At 38.7% G+C, this 14,105-nt stretch overlaps 1 protein-coding gene across 1 annotated transcript; it reads right to left on the bottom strand.

Moving 5' to 3' along the window:
• Positions 1–2,714: 2,714 nt before the first annotated feature.
• On the bottom strand, positions 2,715–4,175 carry LOC116538746 (olfactory receptor 11H6-like). The gene is given in 1 exon segment (XM_032261273.1): positions 2,715–4,175. A coding segment is annotated over 1 exon segment (915 nt). The 5' UTR covers positions 3,761–4,175; the 3' UTR covers positions 2,715–2,845.
• Positions 4,176–14,105: the final 9,930 nt, after the last annotated feature.

Below are 14,105 nucleotides of genomic sequence, written 5' to 3'. Positions count from 1 at the left end.
ACATTTATGATCATACAGCTGTTGCAGACCCCACAAGTTAGTAATGCACAAGGTGAACTATGAATCTACTATGTTAGAAGGAAACATAAACCTTTTCATAGAGCTGGTTTTGCAGAAGGTTGTAGTCTGGTGGACAAGAAGCCAAAAAGAAAGAAACTTCAAGATGGGGATCAGTGATTTTTAATTTTTAAACTAGGATGATTATGAAGAACTAAGCTAAACCTACATTGAGGGTCATTTTTGTACGACATCATGAAAGAATGGTTCCCCTCTATGGGTCCTCTCTGTATTCTCCTCCTTTCCAAGCAAGAAACCCCTCTCCTCAACAAGATGAGAAAGCAGTGATGCAGAGAGCAGTCACTTGTCCTTGCAACAGAGAAGAAACAACATGATTTTGAACTCAGATTCACAGACTTTGACCCAAAATCAAAATGCACAAGTCTGAGCTGCTTCTTTAAGCTTAGACTACTTTCATTGACATTGAAAACAACAAACAAACAAAAACCTTGTAGAAAAATTATTAGCCATAGGGAAAGCATGGTAAATAAATTTCACAGATAATTTCCAACATATTTGTAAGAAACAATTTCAAATATATTCATTACTAAACCTATGTGAGATCTTAGTCCTCCAAAGCATTGATTTGATTTTTATCCTTTCTTCTTTTTAAATATCACTTCTGAAGGTGCAGAGCAAGTAATAGAATGGACAGAGAGAGGAAAACTGAGAGAGAAGATTAAAAAAATTCAGTTTTCTTTAGATTTTAGTCCCAGTGGATAAAGCTAGTTCCATACTATTAAGCTCAAAATCTCTACAAAAGTCATAGCATTCCTGGTGCCTCAGGCACTTCCTGAGAAGGGAAAGACCTGTGGATGACTAGTGCATTTGTTTTGGAAAGTGTGAATTGCATGGTGATCTAAACACTCTGAGGGATTTTTTTTTTCCTTTTTTTTCTTTTGGTTTTTGAGCTAAAAGACAAACCAATATTCTAGCATACCAGGAGGCTTTCCTAGATCATCTTGTAGAGAGCCTGCAGGGGGGCCACAAGGACTCTCTCCTTCATTGGCTATCATATGGAAGTCCTGGGTGAGAGCTTTATCAGTGGCTTATTTCATTTTTCTTGTACCCTAAGATTCTAGTGGTTTGTTTCTCATTGAGGGTGTCGAAACTATGTGTTGGTCTTAATTTATGCCTCATTTGAGCCACTGTGGAGAATTCTCAGGTGTCCCTTCATGTTCCAGTGATTCTGTAACTTTCTGTGCTGTCTCTAGGGACCTTTATACATTTGCCTGGGGGTTTAATTGATATTTTTGTTAACATTTCCTACAGGGATTATTAAAAATAATGTGTTATATTTACTCTGAGGAAACACCATGGTCTTCTTAAGTTTGTGCTCAAACAGCATGTGGTTTTATGCTGTGGAATAGGTAAAGCCCTAGATTAAATGTGTTCCTGTGGTGCCAATTTGACATGGAAACTGCTGGGTACAAATAAAAATATGTTTAGGGCATTGTTCCATATTATAAGTGATACTGGGGTTGTCACAACTAATTTAGAGAGGAAGTGCTATGAGTAAAGATACCCATTTGAGACTAAATATGCCTGAGGACTGATCTTCATGAAGTGCAAGACTTGTACAGTGTATCACTAGGAGAAAAAACTGAATGGGCCAGTCTATTGAGTGAAGGCTTTGAATGGCAGAGTTTGGTTTTCCTCTCTAAGGGATAGAGGTATGAAGCATAGAGGTTTAAAGCATATTCTGTTCTTGGTGTGAAAGACAATCTCAAACAATGAAAGAGGTCTTTACTAGGTTTTTTCTGGTGGCCTGTTGACACACAAGTATTCTTTAAGAATGTTTATTTTCTGGCCGGGCATGGTGGCTCATGCCTGTAATCCCAGCACTATGTGAGGCCAAGGCTGGTGTATCACTGAGGTCAGGAGTTTGAGATCGGCTTGGCCAACATGGTGAAACCCTGTCTGTACTAAAAATACAAAAATGACCCAGTCTCTACTAAAAATACAAAAATAAGCAGATGTGGTGGTGGGTACCTATAATCCCAGCTACTTGGGAGGCTGAGGCAAGAGGATTACTTGAACCTGGGAGGTGGAGTTTGCAGTGAGCTGAGACTGTGCCATTGCACTCCAGCCTGGGCAACAAGAGTGAAACTCCATTTCAGAAAAAAAACATTTTTCTGAATTGAAAAGATTTCACTTTTTTTTTTTTTTTTTTGAGATGCAGTCTTGCTCTATCATGCAGGCTGTGGGGCAGTGGCATGATATCAGCTCACTGCAACCTTCGCCTCCCACGTTTGAGAAATTCTCATGCCTCAGCCTTTTCAGTAGCTAGGATTATAGGTGTGCACCATCAGTCCTAGCTTAGTTTTGTATTTTTAGTAGAGACAGGGTTTTATCATGTTGCCCAGGCTGGTCTTGAACTCCTGACCTTAGGTGATCCTCCAGTCTTGGCCTCCCAAAGTGCTAGGATTATAGGCATGAGCCACCGTGCCTAGCCAGATCTCATGTTTTTGAAAGGCTTGGGTACATATGCAACTGATTTCTTCTGTCAGCTAAGATTAAAACTAGCAAAGATACATCACAGAAAAATAATATATGTATATATGCACCCACCCACCACATAACTACTCAGTGAGGCCACATATGTTTAAAATGTTTTATTGAGCATTGGCATTTATAATTCATGAGCTGAACTTGAACTGCTAAGAAACTGTGAAAGATAAGTCTGTCTACCTGAGGGTGGGCCAGAACATACTACTAAAGCTACTCTCTACAGTTATAAAAAGTTAAAATCAGAGGCGACCAATTTGGCACCTTTTTCAAAGATATCTCAGTTTTGGATAACAGTTAACTGCAGGACTCTCTTCAGAGCATCTTTCATGTCTTTGTTCCAGAGACTGTAGATAAGGGGGTTTAAGAGTGGAATCATTGCTGAGTATACCAGAGTGATGATCTTCTGCATTCCTGCTGAATTCCCTGATGTTGGGCTCACATACATCACCATAAGTGTTCCATAGAATAGAGACACCACCATTAGGGGGGACCCACATGTGGGGAAAGCTTTAGTTCGACCAGCAGCAGAGGGAATACGAAGCACAGCTCTGATGACCAGAGTGTAAGACCCCACGATGGAGAGGAAGGACCCAAAGATAATCATCGAGTTGAAGATGTAACAGATAAGCTCGGTGGAAGGAGCAGAGATGCAGGCCAGTGCAAACAATGGGCCTGGGTCACACACAAAACAGTCAATGATGTTGGGCCCACAGAAGGGAAGTTGGGAGATCAGAACAATGGGGACTGGATAGCAGAGAAATCTGCCTACCCAGCATACACAGACCAGAATCACACAGAACTTCCCAGTCATGATGGAGGGGTAGTGTAATGGGCAACAGATGGCCAGGTACCGATCATAAGCCATAAATGATAAGAAGAAACACTCTGGTGTACCCAATGAAAAAAAGAAATAGAATTGCAGGAAGCAGCCAGAGAAGGAGATGGTTTTAGTCTCAGAGAGGATATTGACTAGCATGTTTGGGACAGTGGAGGAAATGTACCAGATCTCTAGAAAGGCAAAGTTTCCCAAGAGGATGTACATGGGTGTGTGGAGCCGCCTGTCCTATTTCACTGCACAGACAATTGCTCCATTCCCTAGCAGTGTCAGGAGATAGAGAACAAGGATGAATGAGAAGAAGCAGCTTTGCATCTCCCTTTGACCATGGAAACCCAGGAGGACAAACTCAGTCATGAAATGCGTTGTTCTGTTCTGGGGTCCCAAAGCTGTTGGAAAACATAAGTAATCAAAGAATGAATAATAAGGAACATTTGAAGACTTTGCTAACTCATGCTGGCTGATGTACTAAACATTTTTATATACATTATCTCATTTGATCTTCCTAATGACCCTTTTTGCTGCAAGGAGGTATTCTTTACCCTTCTCTTTCACAGACAGGGTGACTGAAGTTCAAATAGATTTGAAGGGTTCACTTAAACATATGTACAAAGCCAGAATCGCCTAGATACATTGGCCTCTTTGGAGACTGGCTTGGAACAAATCACATTTCATTTCAAATGTTTCTATAGCCCTGAGTCTCAGTAATATTTCATGTTTAATGGTAAAATAACTGCCCCTTAGATTCTCTACATATAAATATAAACTTTGGACACATGCTTTTACTTTAAAGCAAAATTGAATATAAATCTGCAGCAAAAATAGCTGCTATATTAAATTGCCTTCTTAGAGCTTCATATGTAGAAGTCCAATAAAAAGCAGATAGGAATAAAACTTGGGGGAGTCTTCAGCTCCCTTCCTTTTGGTACTCTCAAGGAGGAGCTGCAGAACCCTTAGGAATCTATAAAATGGTGTGAAAGCTATATATGTAGTTCCTTCTAGATCACGTTCTCCCTGGCGGCATCTGGATTTGATGAATAATCCAGCCGCCTTTTCTTCTGAGGAGCTCTAGTTCTCTCAAAGCCCTTCTTTATGGTGAGCAAGCTTTGTCTCCTTGATTACTTTTATCCCCTGATCCTGGCACACCCCAAGTCAACAGGTAAACTTCAGCTTGGTTGAAGCTACACAAAATAAGTCTGATTCCTTTTCCATGATGGTGATAGTGAGGTCTTAAATAACTGAAGGCAGCTGTTTTATCTCTCACCCATGACTTCTTTTGCAGGCCACTGTTTTCCCTGCTTGTCAGCCTTCTTCTCCACCGAATTGCACTATTCTACATTGTGGCTCAGCTCTTGAGGCACTTTGCTGTTGGGTAAGTCAATTTCTTTAGTAATAAAACCACGTGCCTTCATTTTTGCTAGAAATTAAGCCCTAAACTTTATAATTTGTCCCTTCATTATCTTGCTTTTACCGAAATTAAATAATGAATAAAAGGGTCACCTCAGGATGTGCAGAGACCAGAAAGATCTTTCTGATATTGGGTATATCAGAAGTTGAGACAAGACTAATAACTTAGATATTTTGCTAACAACCTTCTAGAAACTATTGGTCCAGTAGGCTTATTACTATGTCCAAAAATATCCTTATTAAAGTTCAGAATATTTGATTGGGTAAGCCACTATCAATATTTTAAATTTAGCAATATAATGACTTTAAAGTAGGATAATTTACTGTATTGTTAGTATCACTGTTAACTTACTCACAAAATTCCATCTTTACATCATTTATACGATCCACAGAGAACAAGGGGCCTGCCTTTCAGTACTTGATCAAACCTGGAGCAAACCCAAAAGCATAAATGTTTTATTGCTGAGGTAACTTTGGATATTCATGTTAACAATATTTTAAGAGTAATTCAACAATTTATCTAATAAACATGATTTTTAAGAAAACGTAAATTTTGTCCAAGCAGTTCAGTTTAATGAATGAATAATCATGATCACATGCATCTAAATTTTTAGAACAGCTGTAATTTCAAATATACTTTTTATAACTGTTTATATTTGCCAGACTTCATGCTAGATCATTCTTGGAAAATATAATTACTGGGCTTGCAATTAAAAAAAAGAGGTTGGATGCTAAATTTCAATTATAGCATTTCATATATTTATTTGTTTATTCAAGAATTTAACTCATTTATTCATCATTTATTATATTGCTAGCAGTGTGTTGAGTTCTGGGGGTATAATGGTGAATGTACAAAATAAATTTCCTACCCTTTTGGAACTTAGTTTTTATAAAATCAATCAAGACTGCAGCCTACATCCGCACAGTTATGTGCGTAGAGCGAGGGTTCCTTGAGCTGTGTGTTTTGCAGCATGTCCAACTGCATGCTGTGGGTCTGAAGAAACATATTTATTCCATTTAGGAATAACTTGAATAAATCTATGTAGTACAGGGGACATAATAACAAATTTTATTTGGCATAAATTAGATATTCAGGGCTTTTCAAGGCAGTAGACAGAGAATAAGACATGAATTAATTTATCCTATTCACAGGCCAGGAAATTGTTGGTACTGAGAAGAGAAATATAATTCCAACTGATGACAATTGATCTGGAACCAGACCTCATAAGACTTGACTCCCACCGCATAAGTTCTGAAACAGAGTCTTGCTCTATCTCCCAGGCTGGAGTGCAGTGGTATGACCTTGGCTCACTGCAACCTCCACCTCCCAGGTTCAAGCTATTCTCATATCTCAGCTTCCTGAGTAGCTGGGATTATAGGCACCTGCCACCATGGCTGGCTAATTTTTGCATTTTTAGTAGAAACGGGGTTTCACCATGTTGGCCAGCTGGTCTTGAACTCCTGACCTTATGAGATCTGCCCACCTTGGCCTTCCAAAGCGTTGGGATTACAGGCATGAACCACTGTGCCTGGCCCCCACCTGCTCATTATTTGACTTCATAACGTTCAAGACCTTGGTGGCATTATTTCAGATGAAGTGAAATTATAGTTATCTGTGGAATACAGGGTCAGAGAAAGATGGATAAATAAACTTCACAGAGAATTTAAAAATCTCACTGCATTCATTTCTATTGCCTCTACCAAACTATATCTATTAGTAGCTCAAATAGTAAGCTTAAATTCACCTCTTTGGTCTTTCTGTTCACATCAAGTGAGAGTACAAATGGGCAACTGGAGAGAAGAGGGGGAACAAAGCGCTTGGGCAATACATTCTATGTGACTGACAAGGAAGCCACATCCTCCTCCACAGCCCCATCCGCTTGCTGGGAATTCTAAAAGAGCACTTTTGGAATTACAAGTGTGAGGGCTCTTCTTCTCTTAAGTATTTGTGTTTTAAATGATTATTGCTATAATATCTGTTTGGTTTAATTTGCATTTCTTTTAAAACTTGCTTTTATTCTTAGCTTATATCCTTTTCATTTTTTCAGACAGTTTGACATTTTCTTATTTGTAACATCTTTTTATATATGGTTTTTTTTCCTTTGGTCGTATGATACAGGTATTTTTTAATTTAGTTTTTAGCTTTACTTATGGGGCTTTTTAAAAATATCTGTATTCTGTTGATTTTTTTTTTTTTTCCTGAGATAGAGTCTCACTCCCGTCACCCAGGCTGGAGTGTAGTGTCATGATCATGGTTCACTGCAGCCTTGACTTCCTGGGCTCAGATGACCCTCCCATCTTAGCATCATAGCTGGGACTAGAGGTGCATGCCATCATGCCTAGTTTTTATACTTTTAGTAGAGATGGGCTTTCACAGTTGCCCAGACTACTTATGGTGCTTTTCATAGAAGTTTGCATTTTGCGTGTAGTCAAATTAATTGGTTTCTTGTTTTTTTTTTTTTTTTGTTTGTTTGTTTGTTTGTTTGTTTTGGTTTCTTGAGATGGAGTTTTGCTCTGTCACCCAGGCTGGAGTACAATGGCATGATCTCAGCTTACTGCAACCTCCACCTCCCTGGTTCAAGTGATTCTCCTGCCTCAGCCTCCTGAGTAGCTGGGATTACGGGCATGTGCCACCATGCCCGGCTAATTTTTTTATATTTTTAGTAGAGATGGGGTTTCACCATGTTGGCTAGCCTGGTCTCAAACTCCTGACCTTAGGTGATCTACCCACCTTGGCGTCTCAGGGTACTGGGATTCCAGGGGTGAGCCATCACACCTGGCCAAATCATTTGATTTCTTTAATACTTTTGTCCCCTGGCATCATGTTATCCTGTCCTAGAGTTATGTAAATGTTAACCTGTAATTCATTTTATTTTGTGGTTTTTATATTTTGCATGTAATGATTGCATTTGGAATTTAATTATTTAATGCATCTGAAAAAAAAAAGTTAATCTGTAGGTAAATCGAAAGGAACGAGAGTCTGCTCTTCCACTTCTTTCTCGATTGTCACTTGCCACTTGTCACTTGCCAACAACTCTGAAAAAATAACAGCTTGCTTTATTGCTCCAGCTAAAGAACAGTCTGTCAATAAAAACTTCACTGACTAATTTATAAACAAAGAGGTAGAAGACTCAGAATAAATTCTAACTGAAGGGAATTTAATGGTCCCCCCCCCAAATAAGCCAGACATTTGAACATTATTTTCCCTAACTGAGCTGTACAGTGAGAACTCTGAGATACCTGAGTGAGCCCTTAATGTGAATATATCACCTGGGCATTCTTTAGGAGTATGCTGGGAGAAGAGAAGTGAGGGTCCAATGTTCCTTCAAAGAACAAAGGAACAAATAATTAACAGATTTTCAGAAGAACCACACAGTCGTAGCATCTGGCAGCACTGAACGCAGGGGAGCAGTGGTGTACTGACGCAGGCAGACTTTCCTTACATACCTAGTAGCATTTCTGGTTCCGTGAGGAAGATGTGAAGCAAACTCCAGATGCAGGAGAGTCCGCATTTGCACAATCTAAAAGTCGAGTCATGATTGAAGAATGTTATTTGTGGTACCAGAAACTTGCTTCCTTTAGTATTCCGAAAGAAATGAAACGTGTTTTTCACATCAGCAATTACTGAGAATTTACAAGTCTCTCCTGAATAGAATCCATAGTTCCCCAGTGTTCATTGCCAGCCACCTACTTCCTGTGCCTGTATTTCTGAGCATGCATCGAATTCTATCTATATCTTTTTATAGTTTCTGTTTTCCCCAGTGGTCTGACTAGTGAGACACAGAAGTCAGGATAACTATCTAAGAGACACCATAAACACTTTCCCCTTTGTGGAGATATCTTCCCTCTAAGGAACTGATCCACCTGTGGGTGTGGTGGGAGTGGTTAATGCAGGAGGAGGTGGAGAGGGAATATGTGTGTATATGTGTGCATCTGAGTGTATGTGTTTGTGTGCATTTATTTGTATGTGATTTTCTCTCCGAAATAACCTTCATTCCTTTTTTAAAAAAATTCCATATAATTAACAAACATTTGTCAGTTATACATTAACTACGCACCTACTGTGTGTCAGACTCTGAGCTAAACCTTGAGTATACATAGACAGGAGCCAACAAGGCCAAGACTTCACAGAGATTACATACTTGTTTTGGGCTCAAATATAAAGATATGAAGCAAATCTCTGTTATATAATTTGAACTAGACTTGCTTCATACTTGGTGCCTAACCTGGAATACCTAAAATTTTTTTTTTAATCTATATGTCATTTGCTTAATTTTGTTACAGTGAACATAAGATAAAGAATCTCCTTTATCAATTTTAAGTATAGTTTGAACACATGTGTTTGAAAAAGTTTAGTTATCAGTAAAGGCAGATTTGTAATTTTGTTGACTGACATGATACAATATTAGTGAAAATGAAAGTTTGGCACTGTAAATGGTTATGAATTCTTTCAAGAATATAAGGGGAAAAAGAAGAAACAAATTGAGGTGAGAACCTGAGATTAATATAAATATTGCAAGAGCTCAAGTAGGGAACACAACTGAGCTTAAGGGTAAGGCTGTGTAAGTGTAGAGTGAATTCTTAAAAATGTAATCCCTGTACTAGCGCTGTTAGTATCACTTGAGACCTGTTAGAAACACGTGATCTTAGTATTTACTGAGATCTAGCGAGCCAAAAACTTGGAATGTAGAGCCCAGTTATCTGTCTAACAAACTTTCTAGGTGTTTCTAAGGCATGCATAAGCTTGAAAGCCGCTATGGAAGACCGTAGAACATTACAGTCTGGGTTAGGGATATTTGAAACCGTTTCTAAGTTTGGGAGAGATTTCAGTAGAACTGGAAATTACTTAAACTTGTTTGGGAGACAGGGTTAAGAATGGTATTTGAAGGGATAATTGGCCCATGGAACTGAGCTACAGGTGATGTTGTATGTCAGGCTAAGACTTAGGTATTTAGAAAAGCATTACTAGATTAAACATCTAGAAAAGCTTTTGAAAGAGGTCTGGGATAGACAGAAAATAGTGGAGAAGATTATTCAGGGATTGTATGAAATGGAGTGACCTGGGTTAAAAAAGGAAGCTCTTGGGTGGGAGCAAAGTTGAACTTAAAGAGAAGTTGGTGAGAAAACAAAGAAAATTATGACATAGAAAGTGTTAGTCCTAGTTTGAATATTTTCACTTATTAGCTGTAAGAGCTTGGTGTGCTCCTGTTTCCTCAAATATTAAAACCATGTTTATTGTCCCTGTGTAACTCATAGGACTAATACGATAAATGAGATAATAGAGTTGAAAATATTTTATAAATGTTTTGAAATAAATTTATTTAAAAATTTTTATGATTATATAACTAAGTGTCATTAAAGAGCCTCAGAGGTAGATTTCTAATTTTCTATTGTCTCTTAATTAATGTCATAGAACCATTCCAGAATGAGAACTTCTTAGGGTCTAGAGGACTTCCTATTCCTCTGGAGCAACTAGAGGATTCTTTTCCCCTCCCCAAATATATATCCTCAAATAGGTTACAGATACAAATTCCTTTAAAAAGAAATGAGCAGAGAGTGGTGGTGCGCACCTGTAATCCCAGCACTTTGGGAGGTTGAAGCAGGAGAATCCCTTGAGCCCAGGAGTTCAAGAACAGCCTGGCCAACATGGTGAAACCCCATCTCTACGAACAAACAAGCAAACAAACAAACAAATAAACAAACACCAAAATTTGCTCGGCATGGAGGCATATGCCCATAGTCCCAGCTACTTGGGCAGCTGAGATGGGAGGATCATGTGAGCCTGGGGAGGCTGAGGATGCAGTTAGCTGTGATTGCATCACTGCGTTCCAGCCTGGGTGTCAAAATGAGAACGTGTCTCAAAAAAAAAAAAATGTGTAAAAAACCCAAAGCTTTTAAATTTGACAATTAGAAATAAGAGTTTAAAAATGCCCATTTTTTTCTCTAATATATTGCCAACAAAACAGGGGGATAATTCTTTTATAATGTAAATAAGAGCATGTTACTTCCCTGCTCAAAACCTTCCAAATGCTTCTCATCTCATGCAAATTACGTGTAAAACATGAATAAAATAAATTGAAGGAGATACAAATAAATAGAAAATACTGTTTATGAATTAAAAGCATTAATATTGTTAAAATGTCTAGACTACCCAATGTGATTTCCAGAATCAATGCAATCCCTGTTAAAATACCAGTGACATTGTTCAGAGAAATAGAAAACACAGCCCTAAAATCCACATGGAATCACAAAATCCCTCAAATAGCTAAGGCAGTTATGAACAGAAAGAACAAAGCTGAGGCATCACACTGATTTCAAACTATACTACAAAGTAATAGTAATTCAAACAGCATACCAATTAAAATTGGTGTAAAAAATGACTCATCAACCAATGGAAAGGAATAGAGAGCTCACAAGTGAACCTAGGCATGGTCAACTGATTTCTGACAAAGGGGCCAAGAACACACATTGGGAAAAGGACAGTCTCTTCAATAATGGTGTTGGGAAAACTGGATATTCATATGCATAAGAATGAAATTGGACCCTTATTTCACTCTATACACAAAAAAACTACACGCACGCACGCACACACACACACACACACACACACGCACACACACACACACACTCAGCAGTCTCAGTTCCGGGTATTTACCTAAAAGATTCGAAATCAGCATGTCAAAGAGATGTCTGCCTTCACACGTTCCTTGCAACCTTATTCACAATAGTTGAATTATAGAATCAACCTAAATGTCCATCAATAGATAAATAAAGAAAATGTGGTGTATGTACACAATGGAATAGCATTCAGCCTTAAAAAGAGAGAAATTTTGTCATTTGTGACAATATGAATGGAACTGGAGAATATTATGCTAAGTGAAATGGGGCAAGCCCAGAAAGACAAATATACCACATGTTTTCACTTATTTGTGGAATCCCCAAATTTCAAACTCAAGGAAGCAGGACAGTAGAATGGTGGTTACCAAAGGCTGTGGGAAGACGGGTGTGGATAGTGGTGAGGCAACGATGGGCAAAGGATGCAAAGCCTCTGACAGGAGGAATAATTATTTTTTTTCTTGGCGATATATTGCCCAGGGTGGTGAACATAGCAAATAATGTATTATATATTTTAAAATTATTAAGATAATAAATTTCAAATACTCTTTTTTCTTTTATTGAGACAGACTCTTACTCTGTCACCCAATCTGAAATACACTGATGCAATCTTGGCTCACTGCAACCTCTGCCTCCCGCATTCAAGTGATTCTTGTGTCTCAGCTTCCTGAGTAGCTGGGATTACAGGCATGCACTACCATGCCCAGCTAATTTTTGTATTTTTAGTAGGGAGGGGGTTTCACCATGCTGGCCAGGCTGGTCTTGAACTCCTGGGCTCAGGTTATCTGCCTGTCTCGGCCTTCCAAAGTGCTGGGATTACAGGTATGAGCCACGGCACCCCGCCATAAATTTCAAATATTCTTACCACAGAAAACATTTGAGGTGATGGATATGTTAGCTGATTTAATTATTTTGCATTATATTCACAATCATAGTATCACTTTGTACCCAATATATATACACAATTCTAATTCGTCAATTTATAATTTTTTAAAAAAGTTATTACTATATTTTACAAGGTCCCACAGAATTTGGAACCCTGTTCATTCCCTGACTTCGTCTCTAATACTCTCCCTTTTAAACACTTTTTTGCTTTGAGTTTTATTTTTTATTTTTAAAATTAATTTATTTTTTTTATTGTACTTTAAGTTCTGGGGTACATGTGCAATTTTTTTTTTGAGACGGAGTCGCGCTCTGTTGCCCAGGCTGGAGTGCAGTGGTGCAATCTCAGCTCACTGCAACCTCTGCCTCCCGAGTTCAAGCGATTCTCCTGCCTCAGCCTCCTGAGTAGCTAGGATTACAGGCACGCACCACCACACCCAGCTAATTTTTGTATTTTTAGTAGAGATGGGTTTTCCCCATGTTGGTCAGGATGGTCTTGAACTCCTGACCTTGTGATCCACCCACCTCAGTCTCCCAAAGTGCTGGGATTACAGGTGTGAGCCACCGAGCCTGGCCTTAAACTCTTTACTCCAGTCAGACCAACCTCCTTGCTGTTACTTGGATACAATGTTGTCTCCAGATCTTAAAGATAATTTGCTTCCCTCTCTTCTCTCACTGCCTACCTGGCTCACTCCCTCATCTGCTTCAAGCATTTGCTTAAATATTGCCTTCTCAGTGTAGCCTCCTTGATCATCCCGTTTAACGATGACAGCTCTTTTCTTTCTTCCACACTTCATGTCCTCTTTGCCCTTTTTGGAGAGCACTTATTACTTTCTGATTTGCTATATTTTTTTTTTTTTTTGAGACGGAGTTTCACTCATGTTACCCAGGCTGGAGTGCAATGGCACGATCTCGGCTCACCGCAACCTCCGTCTCCTGGGTTCAGGCAATTCTCCTGCCTCAGCCTCCTGAGTAGCTGGGATTACAGGCACGCACCACCATGCCCAGCTAATTTTTTGTATTTTTAGTAGAGACGGGGTTTCACCATGTTGACCAGGATGGTCTCGATCTCTTGACCTCGTGATCCACCCGCCTCGGCCTCCCAAAGTGCTGGGATTACAGGCTTGAGCCACCGCGCCCGGCCTATGCTATATATTTTACTAATTTTTTTTTTTTTTTTTTTTTTTTTATTATTGCCTGTCTCTCCCTTATGAGAGTGTAAACCCCTGGTAGATAGTGATTTTGACTCTTTTGGTCATGGTACATATCTAGTGCTAAGAACATAACAGGTGTTCAATTAATATTTGCTGAAGGAAAGAATGACCACGATTTTACTATTTTATTTTTTTATGATTTTACTATTTTATATGATGTTAAAACATATGCTGCTTACATAAGGATTAAACTTTCAGTTTGTCCTTGTCTGGAAGACTTTCAACCATCAAGAACCAAGGGGTAGAGGGGCAAGAAAATTGTTCTGTTACTAAATCCTTTGGTTCTGTATTCATTAGACATTTAAATTTGATTCTTTCTTCACTCTAAACATATTGAACAGTCTTAAGAAATACCTTAAGTATAACTGCTCTTCTGTCTTCCACCCCTATCTCTAGTAATCAAAACTTTACAGTATGAAATAGGACAGATAAAATGCCCTCATATATCATCTACTGGAGTCATCATGTTGAAAATACGGTTCTTTCATTTGGAATGTAATATGAATCAACTATGGTTTAGCTCTGCCAGGTTAGTTGAGAAATAAAAAAAGAGGGACCTTGCTGAGAAAATTTCACCTTTAAAT

The sequence above is a fragment of the Sapajus apella genome, unplaced genomic scaffold (genome assembly GCF_009761245.1).
Source record: "Sapajus apella isolate SASKATOON/1434 unplaced genomic scaffold, GSC_monkey_1.0 scaffold122, whole genome shotgun sequence".
NCBI lineage: Eukaryota > Metazoa > Chordata > Mammalia > Primates > Cebidae > Sapajus > Sapajus apella.
The sequence above is the reverse complement of the archived record's forward strand: the minus strand, read 5'-3'. Positions and strand labels throughout refer to the sequence as shown.